Source organism: Xenopus laevis, chromosome 8S (genome assembly GCF_017654675.1).
Source record: "Xenopus laevis strain J_2021 chromosome 8S, Xenopus_laevis_v10.1, whole genome shotgun sequence".
NCBI classification, from domain to species: domain Eukaryota; kingdom Metazoa; phylum Chordata; class Amphibia; order Anura; family Pipidae; genus Xenopus; species Xenopus laevis.
The window spans coordinates 81,577,008-81,599,934 of NC_054386.1; the positions used below are offsets into that span (position 1 = coordinate 81,577,008).

The 22,927-nt window shown below is 41.5% G+C and overlaps 1 protein-coding gene across 2 annotated transcripts in view; it reads right to left on the reverse strand.

Annotated features, from left to right (window-relative positions):
- The window catches only part of prrc2a.S (proline rich coiled-coil 2A S homeolog), a 68,022-nt gene that overhangs the window by 36,592 nt on the left and 8,503 nt on the right, over positions 1-22,927 (reverse strand). For both annotated transcript variants that reach the window (XM_018233252.2, XM_018233253.2), the window contains exons 2-12: positions 22,715-22,852; positions 17,598-17,775; positions 16,032-16,131; positions 15,060-15,132; positions 13,979-14,122; positions 13,153-13,337; positions 12,969-13,048; positions 11,646-11,785; positions 11,475-11,559; positions 3,837-4,062; positions 2,993-3,281 (exon numbers count right to left, since the gene is read on the reverse strand). In XM_018233252.2, the coding sequence (XP_018088741.1) occupies positions 2,993-3,281; positions 3,837-4,062; positions 11,475-11,559; positions 11,646-11,785; positions 12,969-13,048; positions 13,153-13,337; positions 13,979-14,122; positions 15,060-15,132; positions 16,032-16,131; positions 17,598-17,775; positions 22,715-22,826 (1,612 nt within the window). In that variant the 5' untranslated portion in view covers positions 22,827-22,852. The remainder of the gene's footprint in view (positions 1-2,992; positions 3,282-3,836; positions 4,063-11,474; positions 11,560-11,645; positions 11,786-12,968; positions 13,049-13,152; positions 13,338-13,978; positions 14,123-15,059; positions 15,133-16,031; positions 16,132-17,597; positions 17,776-22,714; positions 22,853-22,927) is intronic.

A 22,927-nucleotide genomic window follows, 5' to 3' on the forward strand; every position in this document is an offset into this window, starting at 1 on the left:
TTGTGTGTGACATTCTCTGCTTTCCCAGTGCTGCTTGTGTGTGACATTCTCTGCTTGCTCAGTGCTGCCTGTGTGTGTCATTCTCTGCTTCCCCAGTGCTGCTTGTGTGTGCCATTCTCTGCTTCCACGGTGCTGCTTGTGTGTGCCATTCTCTGCTTACTCGGTGCTGCTTGTGTGTGCCATTCTCTGCTAGCCCAGTGCTGCTTGTGTGTGCCATTCTCTGCTTGCTCAGTGCTGCCTGTGTGTGTGTCATTCTCTGCTTCCCCAGTGCTGCTTGTGTGTGCCATTCTCTGCTTGCCCAGTGCTGCTTGTGTGTGCCATTCTCTGCTTGCCCAGTGCTGCTTGTGTGTACCATTCTCTGCTTACTCGGTGCTGCTTGTATGTGCCATTCTCATGTGTTGGGGGGTTGTTGTATTATCCACAGGGGGGGATGAGGCATATGGATTTAAGGGTATGTTTTAACATGACTTCAATTTTTTACATATGACTGATGAGGGATTTCCCTGCAGTGAGCACCAACCATTTGGTTTTTTGGTGTGCTACCACCGTTAATGTGGATACACATCAAGTTCTTGTGGTAACATGTGGTTTACAATGGGTGTGGTTTACAATAGGTGTGGTTTAAAAGGAGGAGTGGCCAACACTGACTTCCATTATTGGCCCTCCACCACATAGGCCAGTAAAATTTTGGCCCTCGGTACCACAGAAGTTGGACAGCACTGATATATTGGATCATTCATCTGACATCCAACTCTTGAATGAAGACAGAATGAAGAAAAACAGATGCCGAGAGAGGAATAGTGAAAATAAACTCCATTATAATCAAATAATCCAAATTGTTTAAAAATGATTTCCTTTTTCTCTGTAATAATAAAACAGTACCTTGTACTGGGATAAATATAATTGATCCTTGATGGAAGCAAAACTAGCTTTTTGGGTTTTTAATGTTTAAATGATTTTCTAGTAGACATAAGGTATGAAGATCTAAATTACAGAAAAGATCAGTTATCCAGAAATCCCCAGGTCCTGAACATTATGGATAACAGGTCCTATACCTGTATTTATAAGATTTATCTTATGGATGAGAATGGACATTCATTAGTGCTGCTTTCCATGATAGAAAAAACTTTAGATGAGGCATGATCTTTAAAAATGGGACACAGACTGGCACAATTTAAAGGGTTTGTTTATCCTAGCGTTAACTTTTAATATGATGTAGATATTCTGAGACAATTTGCGATTGGTTTTTGTGGTTATTTATTTTATTTTTGTTAAGCAGCTCTCCTATTTGCAATTTCAGGACTTTGGTTATTAGGGTCCAAATTACCCTAGCAACCATGCATTGATTTGAATAAGAGACTGGAATATGAATAGGAGAGGGTCTAAATCGAAACATGAGGTTAGGTTTGTGGAGCTTCAAATTATGTGTAGAAGTTCATACCAATACCATAACATCCCTGTGTTCAACAATGTTATCAAGACGTTTGAGAGCCATGCCACTGCAACCAATCTTACAGAGTGCAATTGCATGAGAGAAACAGTTTGAAATCACACTATTTCTAAAAAATACTTAATGAAATGGGGCTTAAAGCAGGGATCCCAACCGCCGGGGCCACGGACACTGGGCCGCCGAGCCCAGCGCGCAAAAACAAGGCCGGCGCGTCCAAACTTGCTGCCGACCCCACCCCCGGTCCTTGCAAAAAAATAAATACATTTTTTTTGCACCAGTCCCAAAAAGGTTGGGGACCCCTGGCTTAAAGGAAAACTATACCCACCGAACAATGTAGGTCTCTATAAAAAGATATTGCATAAAACAGCTCATATGTAAAATCCTGCTTCATGTAAATAAACCATTTTCATAATAATATGAATAGTAGTATGTGCCTTTGGGTAATCATAAATAGAAAATTGTAATTTTAAAAAATAAGGGCTGCCCACTGGGATCGTACAATTCACGGTGCACACAAAGAAACCATACATATTAGGTCACATGAGCCAATTAACAGACAGAGTTGTGTCTTTTGCTTCCACACTTCTTCCTGTTACAGTTAGAGTTGCAGTATTTCTGGTCAGGTGATCTCTGAGGCAGCACACAGACCATCACAAAATGGTGGTTCAAGGCAAGAGATGCAAAAGGACAATATTTACTTAAATTACCAGTTTGGTAAGATTCTTTAATTTGGCACTTACTATGATATTGTTGCTTAAATATTAATTTTGGGGGTACAGTTTTCCTTTAAAAAGAGTCAAGATGACTCCACTGCTGACTGAGAAACATCACAAGGCGTGAGTTCACCGACACACACATGAAAAAGCCATACTCTTTCTAAAAAATAAATAAATAAAATCCCTGTGGACAGATAAAATTAAATCATTCTGGTGATGTAATATTTCTGTTTACAGGAAAAAAACTAAAATTTGCAAAGAAAACAACACTATGAAACAGGGAGGAGATGAGCTGATGTTATGGGGTTGCTTTGCTGCCCCTAGAGCTAGGGTGCTTGGGAGTCTGTGCATGGCATCATGAAATCAGGAGATTACAGAGATATTTTAGTGCATAATATTGGTCACAAAGTTGGGTCTCCATCACAGATCTGTCTTCCAGCAGAACAATGACAGAAGATATTACAATGGTAAGAAACTGGTTACAATGGTTACGGTTAATACAACAAATTTTGACTATTTGGAAGTGGCCAGCAATATATCCAGCTCTATATTCCATCAAACAGTTGGGAGACGGCACCTTACGAAAACTGTGGCAGTTTGTAAAAGAAGAGGGGTTAAAACTGTCAGTAGAGAGATGTCGGCCACTCATTCATGTATACAGGAATAGCTTGATTTCAGTTATTCTTTCCATAGATTGTACTACTTACTATTAAGTCTGGAAATATATGTTAAGCATATATGTGGAAACTTATTTTGCAGTAGATCAATTGATTATAAACTAATCTGTAAATGATGTACATCACACAAATGTCACAGTATACAATACCTGGAGGAGTCTGGCTTCTTGGTTCTTCGCCATCATTTCCTTCAGTTTTCACACTGACAACGGATTCCACCTCTTCAGGTGCAGGCCGGCATTTCATGTCCAAAAGTTTAAGTTTCTCAGCACAAGCAGCTCGCCTCTCATCTTCCATCCTACGTTCCTCCTCCTCCCTTCTTCTTCTTGCTCTCTCTACTGCCTGTGAGATCTCAGAGGAGGATTGCTTCCTACGCTGGCGCCATGTCTCATCCTCATCTTCCCCAGAGGCCACTGCCTGGGGAACTGTGGGTTTCTCCTGTGAAGAAGGACAAGTGTAAGAAATAGCAAAATTAATTTACAAAATCTAAACTAAAAGTGTGGAAACTTTTTTTTTTAGAACATACATTTTCCCCTAAGACAGCAGAGTACCAAAAACTGCAAAAAACATATCTTTGCCCGTGGTATTAATAAATAATAAAAATCAACCTTTAAATAAAAAAAGGTCTTTTGGTTTAAAGTGGATGTGGTTTAAAAAAGGAAGTGTCCAACACTGGCTTCCATTATCAGCCCTCCACCACGTAGGTCAGAAAAATTCCAGCTCTTGGTACCACAGAAGTTGGACAGTACTGGGCTGGAATATAAAAGGAATAAGTGCCCAAACCTCTCAGAATATAGCCGTGCCTCCAAGCATGCTGTTATTTAGGAAGATGCTCTGGATAGGAGATCAACTCAGGGGGAAGACAGGGGGTATCTATACTATGAAAAGTTATTGAAATCTTAGTTTATTAGGGAATAGTGGCATGTTCTGGACAATGTCATATCTCTTTAGAATGGCAAACTGCCTTTACTCAGTAAGTTATAGCCTTCTTACCTTTTGCTCAGGCTGTGGCCCACGGGGTGTCGCCTGGGTCCTTTGCAGAGGAGGTGCAGGTACAGCAACTGTAATTACAGGCTCTTGGCCTTGGTTTCCCTCTGTCCATGCCTCCTTGGCTGATGGGGGCTTCTCATCTGCAGGTGCACCCTTTCTAACATCTGAAGACTCTTCCACCTTCTTTGGTGGTGTTATAGAGGAATCAGTTTTGAGACCTTTAGTCTCTCTAGTACAGAGAAAGATTTTAAAAAAAAAACTACCGATAGCTGAAGGGAAACTATTATGTAGGTCTAAATATACTGCATAAAACAGTTCCTATATAAATCCCTGTTTTATCTAAGTAAACCGTTTTCATAATACTATACTATTCAATAATATGTGCCACTGAGAAATCCTAAATAGATGATTGACATTTTAGGTACTATGGGCTGCCCCCTGGGATCACACATTTTACAGTGCATGCAAACCAAGGGGGCACATACATTTTTTTTAAGGTCACATCAGCTAATTAATAGACAAAGTTTTTACACCCACACTTCTTCCTGTTACAGTTAGATCTACATTTCTGGTCAGGTGATCTCTGATGGAGTACACAAACCAAGGAAAATATGGTGACCCAAGGGAAAAGTTGTAAAAGGGCAATATTTACCGATATATATACTGATATATATATATATATACATATATATATATATACACAAAAACAAAGAATAACCTAGTTCTTATTGATGTCATCAGTTATAATTGAAGTTTAGCAATTTCATTTCTGTCACTTGACTCACAAACTTGTGTATTATAATTAAAGTCACCTTGGAGTTCCATGACCTTTATAAAAGCTCTCAGTCTTTGGCCTTGTGCTTTTATATGGTCAATGGAACTCCTCAGTGACTTAAAATATCCTTTTTATCCTTTGTAAAACATTTTACAATTTTATTTATCTATAATAAATAAATAAAATAAATATAATAAATAGATTTTTGTACTTACCGTTAAATCCTTTTCTCTTGTCCTACATTGGGGGACACAGGCACCATGGGGATGAAGATCCTGTTGCTTGGAGAAAGGACACTAAAAGGTTAAAGTGGCTCCTCCTCCTCCTGCTCTGGGCTTCATCCCCGCCTACCTCCTCAATCCTCAGTTTTCTGACCGAAGAAGAGATGACGAGCCCTACCAATTGCCCATGTGAAGAGAAGGAGCACCTCCCCAATGCAAGCTAAGCACGGTATGAAACACCTGCTGTTTGAAATTGTTGGTATTTGAACAACAAAAATTATATAAGATATTACCTGATCAATATTAACATGAACGAATACAGGGAGGGAAGGCCTGTGTCCCCCAATGTAGGACAAGAGAAAAGGATTTAACGGTAAGTACAAAAATCTATTTTTCTCTTGCCTAGATTGGGGGACACAGGCACCATGGGGACGTCCCAAAGCTACCCATGAGGGCGGGACTTTTCACCCCTAGTGTTCAGGGAATAACCCCCTGCAACACTTTCCTGCTCGCTTCGGCTGAGGCGAATCTATGCACCTTGTAGAATTTGGAAAAGGTGTGTGTGGATGACCACACTGCAGCCTTAAAAACCTGTTCTGCAGAAGCCTGGAGACGAACCACCCAAGAAGTGCTGAGTGAAGAAGTAGAATGAGCTGAACCCAGAAGGGTGTGGCCTTACCTCGTACCTCATAGGCCTTCAAGATTGTTGACCTAATCCATCTTGCATTGGTGGCCTTAGATGCCTTAAGGCTTTTCCGTGGTCCTTCTGGTAAGACAAAGAGGTTGTCTAGCTTCCTTCTACTCTTGGTAGCCCTGGTGTATGTTCTGAGAGAACGAACCACATCTACGTATGTAACTGTTCCAAATTTGTCTTTTGTTCAGGTCAAAATGAAAGAACCACCAGGTCCTGGTTAAGATGGAACTCCTTAGGAAGAAATCCAAGGTAGGTCTCAACACCGCCTTGTCCTTTTAAAAAATCAAAAATGGTGGACGACAGGATAGAGCTGCTAGTTCTGAAACTAGTCTAGTCGAAGTGATGGCTAATAGAAAAACTACCTGAAGAGTCAGCAGAGGTAATGGAATTGAGCCAATGGCTCGAGCGGTTGCTCCTGCAATACAGAAGGTTCCATATTGAGATCCCAGGGAGGGATTGTATGACGGTATGGAGGTATCATCCTCAATGCTCCCTGTAGGAAGGTCTTGATGTTGGGCAGCATTGCAAGCTGCTGCTGCTGAAAAAGGATAGATAAGGCTGATACCTGAACATTCAGTGAGCTGAGTGCCAGCCCTTATTTCTAAACCCTCCTGAAGGAATAACAATAGGCTACTTTCGTCCCAGGACTGTGGGTCTTTGGCTTTAGATTTACACCAGGATATGAATGTCCTCCATACCCTGTGGTAGATGCGTGCGAAGACGGGCTTTCTGGCCCTTAGTAAGGTCGGTATGGCCTTTTTTGGAACTCCTGATCTGGCTAGGATTATGGCTTCAAGTGTCATGCCGTTAAATCCAGCCATGGTGAACTCGGTGGAGGATCAAGTCCCTGAGATGACAGATCCATTCTGTCTGGAAGGTGGAATGGTGCGTCCACTGATGAACTTATGAGCTCTTCGAACCAAGTGTGGTGTGGCCAGTAGGGTGCCACTACAACTGTTTCTACCCTTCTTGATTACCCTTGGCAGAAGTGCCAGTGGTGGGAAGACATGCTAGGTGAAACTGCCACGGAACCACCAGTGTGTCCAATGCTAGGGCCAGAGGGTCATTGCTTCTTGTGAAGAACCTCGTAAGCTTGTTGTTGTACCTGGATGCCATTAAGTCTACTTCCGGAGTGCCCCACCTTGCCAGAATCAGTTGAAAAAACCTCTGGTTGTAGGCTCCACTCTCCCTGATCTAAGGTCTCTCGGCTGAGAAAATCTGCTATCCAGTTGTCCACTCCAGGGATATGAACTGCGGAGATAGCTGGTACCGTGTTTTACACCCACAGAAGAATTTGCTGTGCCTCTGCGAGGGCAGCTTGACTCCTTGTGCCTCCTTGGTGGTTGATGTAAGCCAACGCTGTCACATTGCCCGACTGTATTCGTACAGGTAGAGCTTAAAGTCTGCTTGACCATTGGAGCAATGACAGGTAGATTGCTCTTAATTCCAGGATGTTGATGGGGAGTAGTTCTTTCTGTGACCAACGTCCCTGTACGGTTAGGTCTCCCAATACTTCTCCCCAACCTTGTAGACTGGCAACTGTTGTGATGACTGTCCACTGGTGATTGGGGAAGGGTTTTCCTGACGGAAGTGTTGTTGGTCAAAGCCACCAAGTGATAGAGGTTCAAACTAGTTCTGATAGGGGAATCCTGCAGTTTAGGTTCACTCAGTTCCTCCTCTGGTGTTGACCTTTGTGAATAGCCTTTGCGTGGAGGATAGTCTGAAGTAGAGTGCCAGGGATTGCCATGTTCTCCTGCCACTGAAAAGTGAAGGACCCAGTGGTGGTTGGGATGTATGGGGACATGGAGGTATGCATCTTTGATGTCGATCACTGCCCTGAAATCCTCTATGTCCAGGGACATTAGGACTGACTGGATGGATTCCATTTTGAAGTGGTGCTTCTTTACATGGTCGTTAAGTGCCTTTAGGTCTAGCACCAGGTGAAAAGATCCATACTTTTTGGGTACTATAAACAGGTTTAAGTAGAAACCGAAGCCCCTTTTACCTTTGAGGGACCGCCATTACTACCACGGAGGCAGTCAGGGCGTGTGGAACCCCTTGGCACTCTGAGTGCCTGGTTTCTGTGGTAGGGAGCCTTGAGATGGAAAATCACCTCGGAGGTAGCTGAGCGAATTCTATGAGATAGAAATGATCTGTAGGACCCAGGGTTCTAGTACTCTATGCCGTCACACCTCCCGAAAGTGACTTAAGCGTCCGCCAAAGGGTTTAGCTTTCAGGGGTGGGCACCTCCTCATGCGGAGGCTGTTTTGTCCTGTGCGGGCTTAGGTGCTGCTCTGCTTCCTGACCAAGAAGTGCTCTGCCTTGACTGGAATCTGGGGCGGGTCGGAGCTTGTTGCTTTTCATGTTGGGACCTCTGGCTCTGTAGCTTGAGAATTTACCTTCTCTGTTCAGCACCAAAAAGTTAAAAAGTTTTGATTTTTTTTTTTTTTTTTTTTTTCCGAGAATGGGAGACCAAGCAGAGACCACTTCAAGGTAAGATCTGTTGACCAGTTTTTTTAGCCAAAGGAAACGTCTGGCTGCAATGGATTATGCCGAAGCCCTTGTGACGAGCTTAGCCGCGTCCAGGACTGCTACGCAATTTATATATATATATTTGTGTAAGCTATCGGAGCTAGAAAGAGGTCTGTGGAGGGGTCTTCTGAGCCATGAGTTGGGCCACCTGTTCCACCCAAACTTCCATTGACCTGGATACCCATGGGGTGGCAATAATAGGTCGGAGAGTTCTGCCTGCTGCTGTAAAAATCGACTTGCAGAAACCCTCAAGACGTTTGTCGATAGGATCATTAAAGGAAGCCGCATCGACTACTGGAATGGTGGTGGTTTTTGACAATTTAGAGACCGGTGGGTCCACTGCTGGCGGTGAAGACCAAGGTCTGTAAAGTAAAAGGATAAGTTTGAGTAAAGCGATGGAAAATTGGACTCTAAGGTCTGGCGTTTTCCATTGTGCTTTAACAATGTCACCCAGCTGTTCATAGGCTGGAAAGACACAAGAAGACTTCTTTTGTCTCTAGAAAATGTTATTGGTTCGCTCTGCTAAAGGTGGGGTGTGCCTGAATCAGGCTCTCGACCTCTCATTGTGATCTAGGGGTATCCTGATCCTATTCATCTGCGGATAGGATCTGTCCCTCTTCCCAATGCCTCTTCCTGTTCATCAGGCAAAACAGGTGGGGAAAGGGGAGGTCGCTTTGTGGCCGACTGCTGAGTGACCGGCCTGTAAGGGCTCTGTAGATAGATGCTGTAGGACCTTATCTAGAGTCTCTGGAATTCTGGCTAGGTTTTGTAGACCCGCTAGAGATAGAGCGCACACCAATTCAGAATCCAAGCTCGTTTGATTAGCCGTAGCTGTCGCAGAGCTGGCTGGTAGGGCTGTGTGGGATTGTAATTGTGCAGTGACTGCTGCAGTCTTACAGGCTTCACATATTGGCTCAGCCAAAACACTAGCAAATTTAGGTCAGCAAGTAGCCCATGCCAAATACATGGTGGTACATGCAGTTGCCTGCTTGGGAAGGGACTGGTCATCTGTCCTGCCCGTCATGGCTATACTATGTAGTGCCACCCAGTAAGTAAAGATATTGGGGAATATTAGGAGAGTCCAGAGCAGTGAATCACTTCTCCCTTAGAGTGCGATCTGTGGAGACAGAGGGAAGTAGTGAAAAAAAACCCCACAGTAGGTCCCATAGAGAGAGGGAAGTGTTAATCCCCTAGAGAAAGAGTAAGGGAAGCTTAACTACCTATTCACCAAGGTAGGAAGAAATGGTGCCTTGTTCTTCTCTGTGAGAGACAGTGAGGCTGGAAACGCTCAGTACTGGAGAGAGATGCGGATCCAAAATGGCTGCCAGAGAGGTTTCCCGGGCTTTGGTATAGTACCTTAGTAAGATGGCGCCCGTGAGGCGCGTGTGCCGTGACTCGTGCACAATGAAATAGACGCAGCGCCAGATGGTGGCGCGAAAGGTCGCTGGAAATGGCACTGAGTCTATAAAAGCATTGTTAGCATTCTGTTCCATAGAAAATATTACTTAATATTGATTCATGAGAAAATGTATATTGTAACCTTAACATAAATATCAAATAAAAAGCATGAAACAGAAGGGTGATTTAGACAAACTGTGTGTTGACAGTGTCTTGAGATCTACTGATGACCAGCTAAAGGTCTACTGGTAGATCCCAATCTACCTTTTGGACATCCCTGGCCTAGGGAAATCTTTGTCAGAGATAAGCAGTGAAAGTCAAACTAAATGCCTAGGGAAATCTTTGTCAGAGAATAGCAGTGAAAGTGAAACTAAATGCCTAGGGAAATCTCTGTGAGAGAATAGCAGTGAAAGTGAAACTAAATCTCTTTCTGCAGAGCTGACAGGCAGCATGTAATGGGGGGAGGGAGGAGGGAATTGACTTACCTCCTTGTGCCAGCCAGGAATGCTCAATAAAAGACATACCCTCCGTCGTGGCTACTGGTGCAGCCTCCGGAGAGCGGGAACCAGTGCCCAGGGTAGTGTGGGGGGGAGCTCCCCAGCCTGCAGCCTCCGTAGAGCGGGAAGGCTATAGAGCATCTTCAGATCAGAAGTCCTTGGCTGGAGGGGTTCTGGAAGAGAAACACTGACCCCAGTAGTGGCATGATACTGAATAAATCTGTACCATTGCTCCCAGCCACGAAGTGTCCATCCTCCTTCTGAGGACACTAAAAGAAAACTGAGGATTGAGGAGGTAGGCGGGGATGAAGCCCAGAGCAGGAGGAGGAGGAGCCACTTTAACCTTTTAGTGTCCTTTCTCCAAGCAACAGGATCTTCATCCCCATGGTGCCTGTGTCCCCCAATCTAGGCAAGAGAAATATATTTATATAATCCAATTTGGTAAGAGTCTTTAATAGGCCATTAATATATTAAAATATATAATATATAATATATATTATATATATATATATATAATATATAATAACATTTCAAGCCTCATTAAGCAAAAAATGCTTGTCTTTTTATTGTGGTCATACAATACCAAATACAGCAGGGCGAAATTGGGCAGATCCCGAAGACTTAAAGATTGGAATATATAAAGGGGACCACAGAGGCTAGTCTGAAGTTTGTGGAAATAATGCATTGTGGGTAAAACAGCTTAAAGATTCTAAGAAAGGAACCAATGAATATTCTTAAAGAAATATAATAATCAAGAGAGGGTAAGATAAATATAACTCTAAAGAGGTGTCAAACATTTGCAGTTGGCCAGTTTACGCATTTTTTTGTTGAGAATGAAAGATTATATTTATACTGTATATATTTTCCCTTTTCTGATAAATTCTGCAACATTGTGGCTCTTGTTCTACACTTTCAGTAAGGTGTTTTAAACAATGATAAGCATAGTTTATCAGTTTTGGGTAGCAGTAAAATGAAAAAAATCTGCACTGTTATATGCAATTGTTCTTTAAAGGTAAACTGTCACTGCTATAAACTGGCACCCAAACGCAGTGGCTGCTCAAAGGGGTGGTTGACCTTTAAGTTAACTTTTAGTATGTTGTAGAATAGCCAATTCTAAGCAACTTTTAATTTGGTCTTAATTATTTATTTTTTACAGTTTTTTAATTATTTGCTTTCTTCTTCTGACTCTTTCCAGTTTTTAAATGGGGGTCATTGACCCCATCTAAATGCCCTGTAAGGCTACAAATGTACTGTTATTGCTACTTTTTATTACTCTTCTTTCTATTCAGACCCTCTCAAATTCCAGTCTTTTATTCAAATAAATGCATGGTTGCTAGGGTAATTTGGACCCTAGCAACCAGATTGCTGAAATTGCAAGCTGGAGAGCTGCTGAATAAAAGGCTAAATTTACATTTTGCTACATTTAGTTGATACATTTCTCAGCTCTAGTCAGAGCTACAAAGGAACATGCAGGCATTAAAGGAGGAAGCAAAGGCACTAGGCAAAAAGGCATTAGAGATTTACCTTTTTTCTTCCTCATCAGTCTCTTTCCCATCCTCATCATCACTAAATTTGAGCTTTTCTGAATAATCAACCTCTTCATGTGCCCCTAAAAAGATGACACACGAAATAAACATAAGTGATGTTCCAGCTAAGATAAACTAAACCTAAAAAATTTTTTTAAAAAAATTGTACCTGCCCAGCCATCATCTGCCTCTTGATCAAGTTCATCAAACTCCTTAAGATCATCCTGTTTCAAAATGGACGGACGACTCAAGTGCTCAGGCATTCTGGGAGCTGCTGATGAGACACGAGGTGCTGCAAGACGTGGGAACCTATATAAAGATACACAATTCAGGACAGGGACAAAAGTTATGGGCTTTGGAGAACAAAGCAGGGAACACTGAGCAGTTATTTCTTTAAAACATGTTCCTGTACTTGTGTAGGACATTGGGTCTAAGATGTTGGGTCTAGTTCCTGACCGAACTGGAATCAGGCAGGCCTGGCTCTAACCTCATGTCAGACTGATATAGATAGTAGAGAAGGGTGGGTGTGGAGACTTTTAACAATTTTGTAGAAGTCTGTAGTGATGAAACATTATGAGCAGCAGAGTAGCTGTACAAGGTTACATCACTAATTATCATTACTCACAGGCAACTATGCTATTGTAAGTACTATACATGAGCCGTGTCTAAATAGAAATACATTTGGCTATTCGTGTCTGTACATTAATCTAATCTGTGCATCTGTTTGTATAATATCTCAGTTAATGTCAGTTAAGACAGCCTTAGACAGCTTATCTATAATATATTTTTTCATAACTGCAACACACCGATAGTTGTCCTCATCCGGAGCCAAATACAAAGTATTAGGAAATAATGAATAAGGTGTCCAGGGAGGATGCTACTGAATTTGAAATTGCATAATGTAAAAGAAACAACACACCAAAATAAACTTACAAGCTAGTCTACTTAAGGTACAATATGATTTGATCAAGACCATTTAAAGGAACAATCATACCAAAAATATGATTTGATCAAGACCATTTAAAGGAACAGTTATACCAAAAATAAAAGTGTTTTAATGGAATGGAAATATAATGTACTTTTGCCCTGACAGGTAAAATTGGTGTTTTTGCTTTATAAACTCTACTATAGTTTATATAAAGAAGCTGCTGTGTAGCCATGGGGGCAGCCATTCGAAGCTGAAAAAGGAGAAAAGGCACAGGTTGCACAGCTGATAATAGATAATCTCTGTAGTATACAATGGAATTCTTTAGAATTTATCTGTTATCTACTGTGTATCCTGTGATTGAATGGTTGCCCCTGTGGCTACGCAGCAGCTTGTTTATATAAACAATAGTAGTGTTTCTGAAGCAAACATACAGCTTTACCAGGGCAGGGCAACACTACATTATATTATCATTCCGTTAAAACACTTTAATTTGGATGTTACTGTTCCTTTAAGTCACTAAAAACAAACAGTGTTGCAAAAGGAATAATGTCCAAATAGTGATACCTTGGGGCATCTGGTCCATGAAAACGGAAGGCCCCCTGTGGCCCAAAGGGAGGGGGAAATGGCAAGTATGGAGGATACATCTGAAAGAGAAAAAAATCAATGGTCATAATAAAAAACAATAAGCCAAAAGAGTCAGCATAAAATTCAGTTTTAGAACAAAATATGTACCAAGTGAAATACTTACAAACGGTGCCAGCATCCCCCGATATTGAGGGAACTGTTGGGGTGTGGGTTGAGGCAGCCCTGGGCGAGGGGCTGTCTCACAACTGGGGGGGCGTCCCATATCTGAAGGTGGCTCTCGGCTTTCACCATCAAGGGAGCTCACAGCCAATCCCCCCCTCCCACCCCCATCCCTCCAATTTGTTGCATCTACAGAATAAAATGAAAAGGGGGAAAGTTTAAGTGACAGGTTACACACACACATACATACATGCTAGACCAGGGGTCAGAAACCTTTACTGTCGAAGGAGCCAATTTGCCCCCTCTTTCACTAAAGAAAAATAGTCTGGAGCCGCAAAACATAACACCGCTTATAAACTTTTAAAAGTTTTAAGCCTACTTTGAAATAAATTAAACACTGAATAGCCCTATTAAATGCTAGAGTTCTCATCTGTTTAAAGGCTAGGGCTATATTTAAAATATGTATCACATCCACGTCTTTAGCCCTCGCACCTTCTGCAGCTGGACTCTGGAGGCTTCTCTCTTGTCTTGAGTGTGCGACCACGGTAAGGACCATGATGAATCATCTTGCTGCGGCTCGGTCTTGCCTGGGATGTCTATACAACCCTCACACCTGCTGGCAGCTTTTTGAGCTGCCAGCAGGTGCGAGGGCTGTATAGACGACGTGACAGGCAAAGCCGCAAGACGGAGCCACATCAAGCAGGATGAAGAGCCACATGAGACTCTGGAGCCGCGGGTTGCCTTACCCCTGTGCTAGACACAATATTACTCTCATTTCTAATAAATAAACTTATATAAAAGCACTGTCTACTGCATTTTTAATTGCTCACTTTGGGGGCGGAGGCTTGGTCCTGGCCCATACGACACAGCGGAGGTGCCCAGGTCGTGCCCACTTTTGTCCTGGTCCCCAGCAGCCTGCAGGGTTGGAAATTCCTCGCGAGAGAATGGCGACAGTTGGCTTGATGCCTTTCCACCTGAGATCATTGAGACGGAAACATTAAAAAAACAAGTTGCACAAGAAGTGAAAAAGAAATAAATCCAGAATGCCTAATTAAGAACAAAATCTGCATCCGTTAAAGTCCAGGGCGGCGGGAAGGCACTTGGAGCGATTCATTTTCTGAAGTCGCAACTTCGGGCGACTAATCTCCCTGAATCTGCCCGTGTGCCCTGACCCTAAACAGCGAAAAATATCTCCGTGTTTGATAGGATAATACATAGGACTTGTTTCAAACATACATTAGTTGTATAAAACAGTACAATTTGAAACCTTTAGATTATACTTGATAAGGTTGTCAGAAGGGAGTTGCTAGGATTTGGGTTTCTGTAATAGCCCAAAAAGACCAGATTACCAACAGGCCTTTAGCAATGAAGATCTGTGTCTCCAAAGATACCTCTAGCTGCTTATTTTCTGTTGATTCACACCATATGTGCCTGGCTACATTAATCTATGCTAAGAAACAGACTCACGATATACATTATGAGTAAAAATGTATGTATGTATGTAAAAGCAATGCACACCACAGGTCTTAAACATAAAAATGCATTTAGTATATTATTAACATGAATTTATTTAGAGTGCCAACAATTTGCGCAGTGATGATTTGTGGAATGCAGTGACAAATCTTCTCTTCTTCGGCAACTAATCACCCTGAAATGCCTTACCACCGGCGATTCGTGTTCTTGTCGGCAGGAAGGCATTTCTGGGAGATTAGTCGCCCGAAGAAGAGAAGATTTGTTACTGGGCAACTAATTTCCCCCGAATCTTCAAGTGTAATAATGTAGTTATACTGGGTTATGTGATAAACCTGGTGTTCATAAGGCTGCAGATTACCATGTAAAATCATATTTAAAACAGAATAAAAAAACGGTTTATAAGTAGCAATTTCCTCCTAAACCACTGGTTTCAATTACCATCTCCTTGTAACCCATGTGTGACACTGGCCTGTGCCCAGGTCTTTACCACGGCGACGACTGGAGCTGGAGGCTGAAACAAAGAGGAGGGACAGAATTGCTGTAATAGATGCAGATAATTTTTTAAAGGAAAACAACACCTCCAAAATGAATACTTGAGCGACATATAGTTTATATCAAACTAAGTGCATATTAAAGAATTTTATCAAATTGGAATATATATTTAAGTAAATATTGCCCTTTTACATCTCTTGCCTTGAACCATCATTTCATGAGGGTCTGTGTGCTACTTCAGAGATCACCTGACCAGAAATACTGCAACTCTAACTGTAACAGGAAGAAGTGTTGAAGCAAAAGAAACAACTCTGTTAATTGGCCAATGTGACCCTACAAGTATAGTTTGTTTGTGTGCCCCCAGGGGGGCTTCCCTTATTTTTCAAAATGGCAGTTTTCTACTTATGTTTACCCAATGGCACATACTACTAAAAACTTATTTTATTATGAAAATGGTTTATTTACATGAAGCAGGATTTTACATATGAGCTGTTTTATGCAATATATATTCATAGAGACCTATATTGTTTGAGGGGTATAGTTTTCCTTTAAGAAAACATTTAATTTAGTACTTTTTCAGACACACTCATCTGTGTGCACACATCTTTTTTTCGTAAAAGAAATTGGAGGCAATCTGGCATGTAGGGTGATATCTTTCTTCTGCCAGAGTCTGCAAACATGCAGGGGTCCACAGTATTATGAAATGCCTGGGCAACTGTTATCAAATACTAGGGTCACTGCGACATACATTGCTGGGGTCGCTGTGTCATATATTGTTGGGTTCATGAAGTCACTAAACACTAAAGTCAGAGTCATATACTGCTGTGGCCACTGGGTCATGAAATACTGAGATCACTGTGTCAAATGTTGCTAGGGCCACTGCACCATGAAACCGTAGAAGTAATGACAGGTTATCACCTCTTGTGAAACTGGGGGATGTTTCGGCTGGTTTGATGCAGGCGTCTGCATAACCGGCTGTGGCTGCGACTCCGGCTGCACTGGTGGAGAGACATCGGAACTGAGAAGGGAAAAAGCAAAATATATTGGACAATGTTTTTTAAATAAATATAAAGTTAAATGCACTTTAAACTGTGATTAAGGTTTGTATTTATAAAGGTTGAAAAACCATGCCAAGCAAAACCTCTTCATCACCATGGTATATTTACACCACTTTAACTTAAAATCACATGTTGCTATAAAGATGCAATTGTGATACATTAGATCCCACCTTTTACATTTTTTTTTAGGGGGCCAGAAAAATTTGTAGTCAAATGGAAAAAGCTGGTGTAAAAAGAAGTGTTAGCTTACTGCAAAAATCTGGTACGGAGCACTGCTACTTTTTATCCAAAATGTATTTCCTCCGTGAAATTGTCCCACTGTATAATGGTCTCACCTGCACTACTTTCTTGCAGTGATCCAAGTATAGGAGAAGGAAGAGGAACTCCAGCAGTATTACTGCAAGCAACTTTTTATTCCAGGCAGTGGTTAACACAACATGTTTCGGGTACAATACCCTTTATCTTGCAGTCTTTAGTGGTGCCTTAGTTACCTGGATGCCTGGCTGGACATGAACCAATTTGCAGGAAAACAAAACAGTACTCACATTAAACTAAGGGGCCTCTTTACTAACAATCAAATTGCATTTTTTTTTCCTTGTTTTGTAAAAATTAGAAATTTAATGCCTAGCTTTGCCCAGTAAAAATTCTCACGGTGCTATAGAAATCAATTTGTTGTTCGGCGACTAAATGCAGGCGACAAGTCGTTGGCGCGAATATAATGGGGGTGATAGAAAAGTCACAGTTCCAAACTACACAACATGTCGGATGAAGATGCAGCGTGCGGCGTTCACATCCGACGTCGTGTTGTGTGTATTTATAATCTGCAATGTTTCTATCACTCACATTATATTCGGCACCTCCAACTAGTCGCAGCGCAACAAATCGTTCGGAATCATCCCGTGGAGTTTAGTCCTTAAAGGTTTTTGGATCTTTTTTGTCCATTTCATATTCATATTTTTTACTCGCATCATTTAGCACTTTTTTTTTCATTCAGACTTTTTATATTAATATGTACAGCTGATAACAGATGAGCTTGGTAGTAGTACACAAGAGGGTTACTACATAGAGTATCTGTTATCTAATGTGTGTTCTGTGCTTGAATGGCTGCCCCCATGGCTACACAGCAGCTTGTTTATATAAACTATAGTAGTACTTATCTGTTCTCTACTGTGTATCCTGTGCTTGAATGGCTGCCTCCATGGCTACACAGCAGCTTGTTTATATAAACTATAGTAGTACTTATCTGTTCTCTACTGTGTATCCTGTGCTTGAATGGCTGCCCCCATGGCTACACAGAAACTTGTTTATATAAACTATAGTAGAGTTCCTAAAGCAAACACCAGTTTTACCAGTGCAGGGAAACAGTACATTATACTGCTATGTCTTTCATTTTTAGATGTTACTGTTCCTTTAACCATAAACTCACCTCTTTGGCTCTTGTGTATCCTGCTTGCTTGCCCATCCTGATCCGTCTTTGGGTACTAATGAGACATTGGGGTCATTCCCTTTGTTTTCTGCTTTTAGGCTAGGAAGATTGGCAGGGGGAGGCATACGCCGGGCAACAACAACTTTTCCGAGACTTTGGAGGCCATGGCGGGGGGTGACTTGAAAAACAAGAGCAATAACTATTCGTACCTCTTTTACATAGACTGAATAAAATTATGTCAAAAAGGGGAATTTTTCCCCCAGGCAGAAAAAGTACACCACTGCAAACACAAACCATTACTTATATACATTAAAATGCATTAAACTTTTATTTTTGTGGACTATAAATAAATGAACCGTAACAAATATACTCTGGTTACACCAAACACCAATAAATGCACATTTGCATATAACAAGTAACAAGTTATCATAATCTCTCTGCTGTTGCACATTGTATTTATACCTCTGCTGCATTCACAATACAGGATAAAAAAAAATAAGCAATTTGCTCATAGTGTATACTGAGACTGCAACATTCACAAAATATATCAAATACAGATTACATATTCATATTATTTATTTGCACTTTTGGTTACCCGTTTATACTATTAGAGGCACATTTATCAAAGGCCGAATTTCGAATTCATTTGAAACTCCCATAAACTCGAAATTCTACCGATCAAAATGTATTAATAAAATCAAATGTATTCAAACTCGGATGAATAGAATCAACCTGAAAAAAAGCTTTTTTAAAAGTAAACATAATTTCAAGCAACTTTGCAATATACATCATTTAAAAAATGCAGACTTTTCATGATTTTTAATGGTATGGAAAAGTTTCCTAAACTCAGTCCTTGCTCTCCTGCTGAGCTGGCTGACTACTTTGCTGAGCTGACTGACTACTGTTACTTTGTATCAACAGCCATCTGTCCTCAGCCTGCATCCTCCAGACCCCACAATTCCCTGCACATGTGATTTCAATAAGGCACAGTACATCACAGTGCAATGCATTGTGGGTTATGTAGTTCCTGCATGCTGACTTTAAGATGTGGAGAAGTTGTTACAATTTGTCACATCAGTGTTTAGTCCCTTCCCTGCCAGGATTTTTTGGTTTGGAAGCCGGAGTTTCCCTTTAAAATACTCAATTCAAGTTTTTTTCTCCAAAAAAAAAAAAAACCTTCAATGTCAGGAAGGCTGCAAACAACTCAAAATTGATCCCTGGATTGACATAAACAGCAATTCGGCAGGTTTTAGGTGGCGAATAGTCAAATTTGAGTTCTTAAAGGGCCAGAGTATGATAAATCTCGAAAGTCTAATTCAAATTTTTTTAAAAATCGAATTTGAATAACTCCCTAGTCGAATGTGAACAACTCCCTAATCGAATTTGAATAACTACCTAGTCGAATTTGAATAACTCCCTAGTCGAATTTGACAGTTTTGAAAATTCGAATTTTGAATTCTACCCTTGATAAATCTGCCCCTTAATGTACTGTAACCAATGATCGGTGCTGCATACTTCATTAGTCCTATATAAATATAAAAGAGAACATAGATACAGTGGTACTTAAAGGAGAAGGAAAGTCATTTAGCACTGGGGGTGCCAAATGTTAGGCACCCCCAAAAGAATGTATTTACTTACCTGAAACCCTGGGTCGTGCTCCTATCAGCAGAAAATGGCACCGGCCCGGGGTTATTCCAGCGAGCACCACGGAGCGCTCCTCTTCCGGCTCCTTCTTTCTTCTCGCTAAAAAGTCGGCTTTTTCATTCTACTGCGCATGCGTCTGACCTGGGAAATTTGAAGAAAGAAGAAGCCGGAAGAGGATCGCTCCTTGGTGCTCGCTGGAATAACCCCGGGCCGGTGCCATTTTCTGCTGATAGGAGCACCAGCCCGGGGTATCAGGTAAGTAAATATGCTCATTTGGGGATGCCTAAAATTTGACAACCCCAAGTGCCAAACGATTTTCCTTCTCCTTTAACCGCTTAAATAGTACAATGTGCACCAGTTCAAGGTCAGGTAAAGAAGTCTGTTTTTTTCAAGCCCTTCCTAACTCCACTCAGTCCCTCACTCCTATAGGTTACAAAGAGAGCAGGCCAAAGAGCAGCCAGAATGAGGACTGCTGAACAATAGGGGCAGTGCTGGGGGGATCTCTACACAAAGACAAAAGCAGTTACATGGAAATTAAATGTTTCCTGTTGTCTTTGCATCTGGAGCCTCTCTGTGCTCTCCCCCACATAGTGGCCCCTCAACACCTGTGTCAGATACCTGCCTTCCACACATTTTATTATTATTTTATTAACAGTTTTTATTTTTCCGTTTTATTGCTTGGGGTAGGGTACAGAAAACAAGAAGGAGAGTACAATATCGATAGTATAAAATACAAGCTTAAACTACCTTGTTACCACATGAAAGTGGACCTGTCACCCAGAATAAAAAGCTGTATAATAAAAATCCTTTTCAAATTAAACATGAAATCCAAATTCTTTTCTCGTGGCAGGTGCTTTGTTTAAAGCATTGTTATGGTAACCTTAAGGTTCACATCCCATTGGACAGGCATCTAAACAAGATGGCACTAGGCATATGCACATTTGCTATCAAACAGTTTAGAAGACCCCTGTCATTATGCTTTATCCTTGTCCCTAAAGATAAATGGGAGATCAAATGCCGCAAGTTACAACCTTTTGAGGCGATATTCCAGTTTGGTGCAAAAGTTTGAAGTAGAAAGACGTATTTACCCATTCTTGATACATCAGAATGTGTACTTTTCAGAACTGTATTGTTTTCTAGAGTCAACACTGTCAGCATTTAACATTCATAGGTAATCTGTGCATAATGGGCATTAAACCGATACACAAAACACTGCACCTTCCATATTGGAGTGGAGACCGCCTTTAATGTGTGTAATATACCATTTGGCCCTTGACACCCACATATATAAGGGACATACATAAACAAATCCCACTTATACATGGGTATCAAGATTATTTAATGGTAGGGATGCACCAAACCCACTATTTTGGATTCGGCAGAACCACCGAATCCTTCATGAAAGATTCGGCCGAATATCTAATTCTAATTTGCATATGCAAATTAGGGGTGGGAAGGGGAAAACATTTTTTACTTCCTTGTTTTGTGATAAAAAAAATCACGTGAATTCCCTCCCCGTAACTAAATTGCATATGCAAATTAGGATTCGGATTTGGTTCAGCCGGGCAAAAGGATTCGCCCGAATCCAAATCCTGCTGAAAAAGGCAGAATCCTGGCCGAATCCCGGTGCATTCCTATTTTATGATGCAGGCACTCATACACAGGGGTGGGACAAGCTGACTAGGGATGCACCGAATCCAGGATTTGGTTCGGGATTCAGACAGGATTCGGCCTTTAGTCAGCAGGATTCGGCCGAATCCTTCTGTCCAGCTGAACCGAATCCGAATTTGCATATGCAAATTAGGGGAGGAGAGGGAAACCGCGTGACTTTTTGTCACAAAATAAGGAAGTAAAAAATGTTTTCCCCTTCCCACCCCTAATTTGCATATGCAAATTAGGATTCGGATTCGGCCTAATCCTTCGTGAAGGATTCGGGGGTTCGGCCGAATCCAAAATAGTAGATTCGGTGCATACCTAAAGCTGACTGGGCACCCTAAGTAACCCGGCCGTCCATCTCTCCCCCCTGTGCACGCAACAAATGTGTGTGTCATGGGGGAACAAGTGGAGTTGAGGATAGTCAGCAGCAGCAAGAAATCCAGGAGTAGGGGGAGGCAAAAGGCTTTTCAAGATGTAGATGCCCAGCACCCCCCCCCCCAATCATTACACCCTAGGAAGGTCAACCATATTTCTGGCACTGCTCACGCAGTTCTCAGTAATCCAAACCTCCAACATAGGATAAGTGCTGCATCTGGAGAGCAGGTACTGTAACACATACCAGGCTCTTACATATGTACTCAGGCATCAGGCAGCATGAGTATTACATAAAGAACCACATGTGTATAACGTACTGCAGTTAGACAAACAGAGAACACGCTACATAAGATCTCCAGTAGTACCAGAGTATTTATCAATGACAGTGAAAGTTCGCCTTTCAAAATCCCATAGAAATGAATGGAGAGTGGCGGAATTTCACTCTAGAGGACTGTGGCCATCTCTAACTTCACTTTTTGATAAATATACTCCAATAATCTTCAGAAAGCATGACTCTTTTCCCAATTAAGCATGCAGGCTCTGTTCACACCACCGGGGGGGGGGGAGTAACACTTTTATTAATAGGTGCTCTTTAAAGGGATACTGTCATGGGAGAAAAAAAAAACTTAATAGTGCTGCTCCAGCAAAATTCTGAAATTCATTTCTCAAAAGAGCAGATTTTTTTTATATTTAATTTTGTAATCTGACATGGGGCTAGACATATTGTCAGTTTCCCAGCTGCCCTAAGTCATGTGACTTGTGCTCTCATAAACTTTGGTCACTCTTTACTGCTGTACTGCAAGTTGAAGTGATATCACCCCCTCTCTCCCCCCCCCCCAGCAGCCTAACAACAGAACAATGGGAAGGTAACCAGATAGCAGCTCCCTAACACAAGATAACAGCTGCCTGGTAGATCTAAGAACAGCACTCAACAGTAAAATCCATGTCCCACTGTGACACATTCAGTTACATTGAGTAGGAGAAACAACAGCCTGCCAAAAAGGAGTTCCATCCTAAAGTGCTGGCTCTTTCTGAAAGCACATGACCAGGCAAAATGACTTGAGATGGCACCTACACACCAATATTACAATGCAGTTGCTGGTTCAGGAATGACATCTTATATTGTAGAGTGAATTATTTGCAGTATAAACAGGGTAATTTAGAAATATAAACTGCATCATAAAAAACATGACAGAATCACTTTAACATCACTTCTCAGAGTGAATGTTTCAAGTTTGCAGTTTGTTTGTATGAATGCTATAAACCTGCCAGTTAAATAACAAGTAGCACTTTAAAACTTCGGATATGCCAGTCACTTTAACACACAAGTATCCAGCTGTCCCTTAACACCTGACTCAATATATAATAAATGGTAACATGCCTTGTATAGTCATGCAGCTGTAAACATCTCTGCAAACACACATCTACTTCACATTTCTCACCTGCTGGTTTCTGCAGCTCTAAGGACTTTCCTTTGTAAGTATCAAATAGGTTGAGGGACGAATACTTCTTGCCATCCTTTCCTTTTGCAGTCTGCCCCAGCCGCTCGGACATCGCGGGGGAAGTTCATTGAGTACGGACTAAGGTGAAAGAAGAGCATAGACCAATGCATTTAATTTAATAACAGTGGACAGTGTTAAAAAAATAAGTTAAAA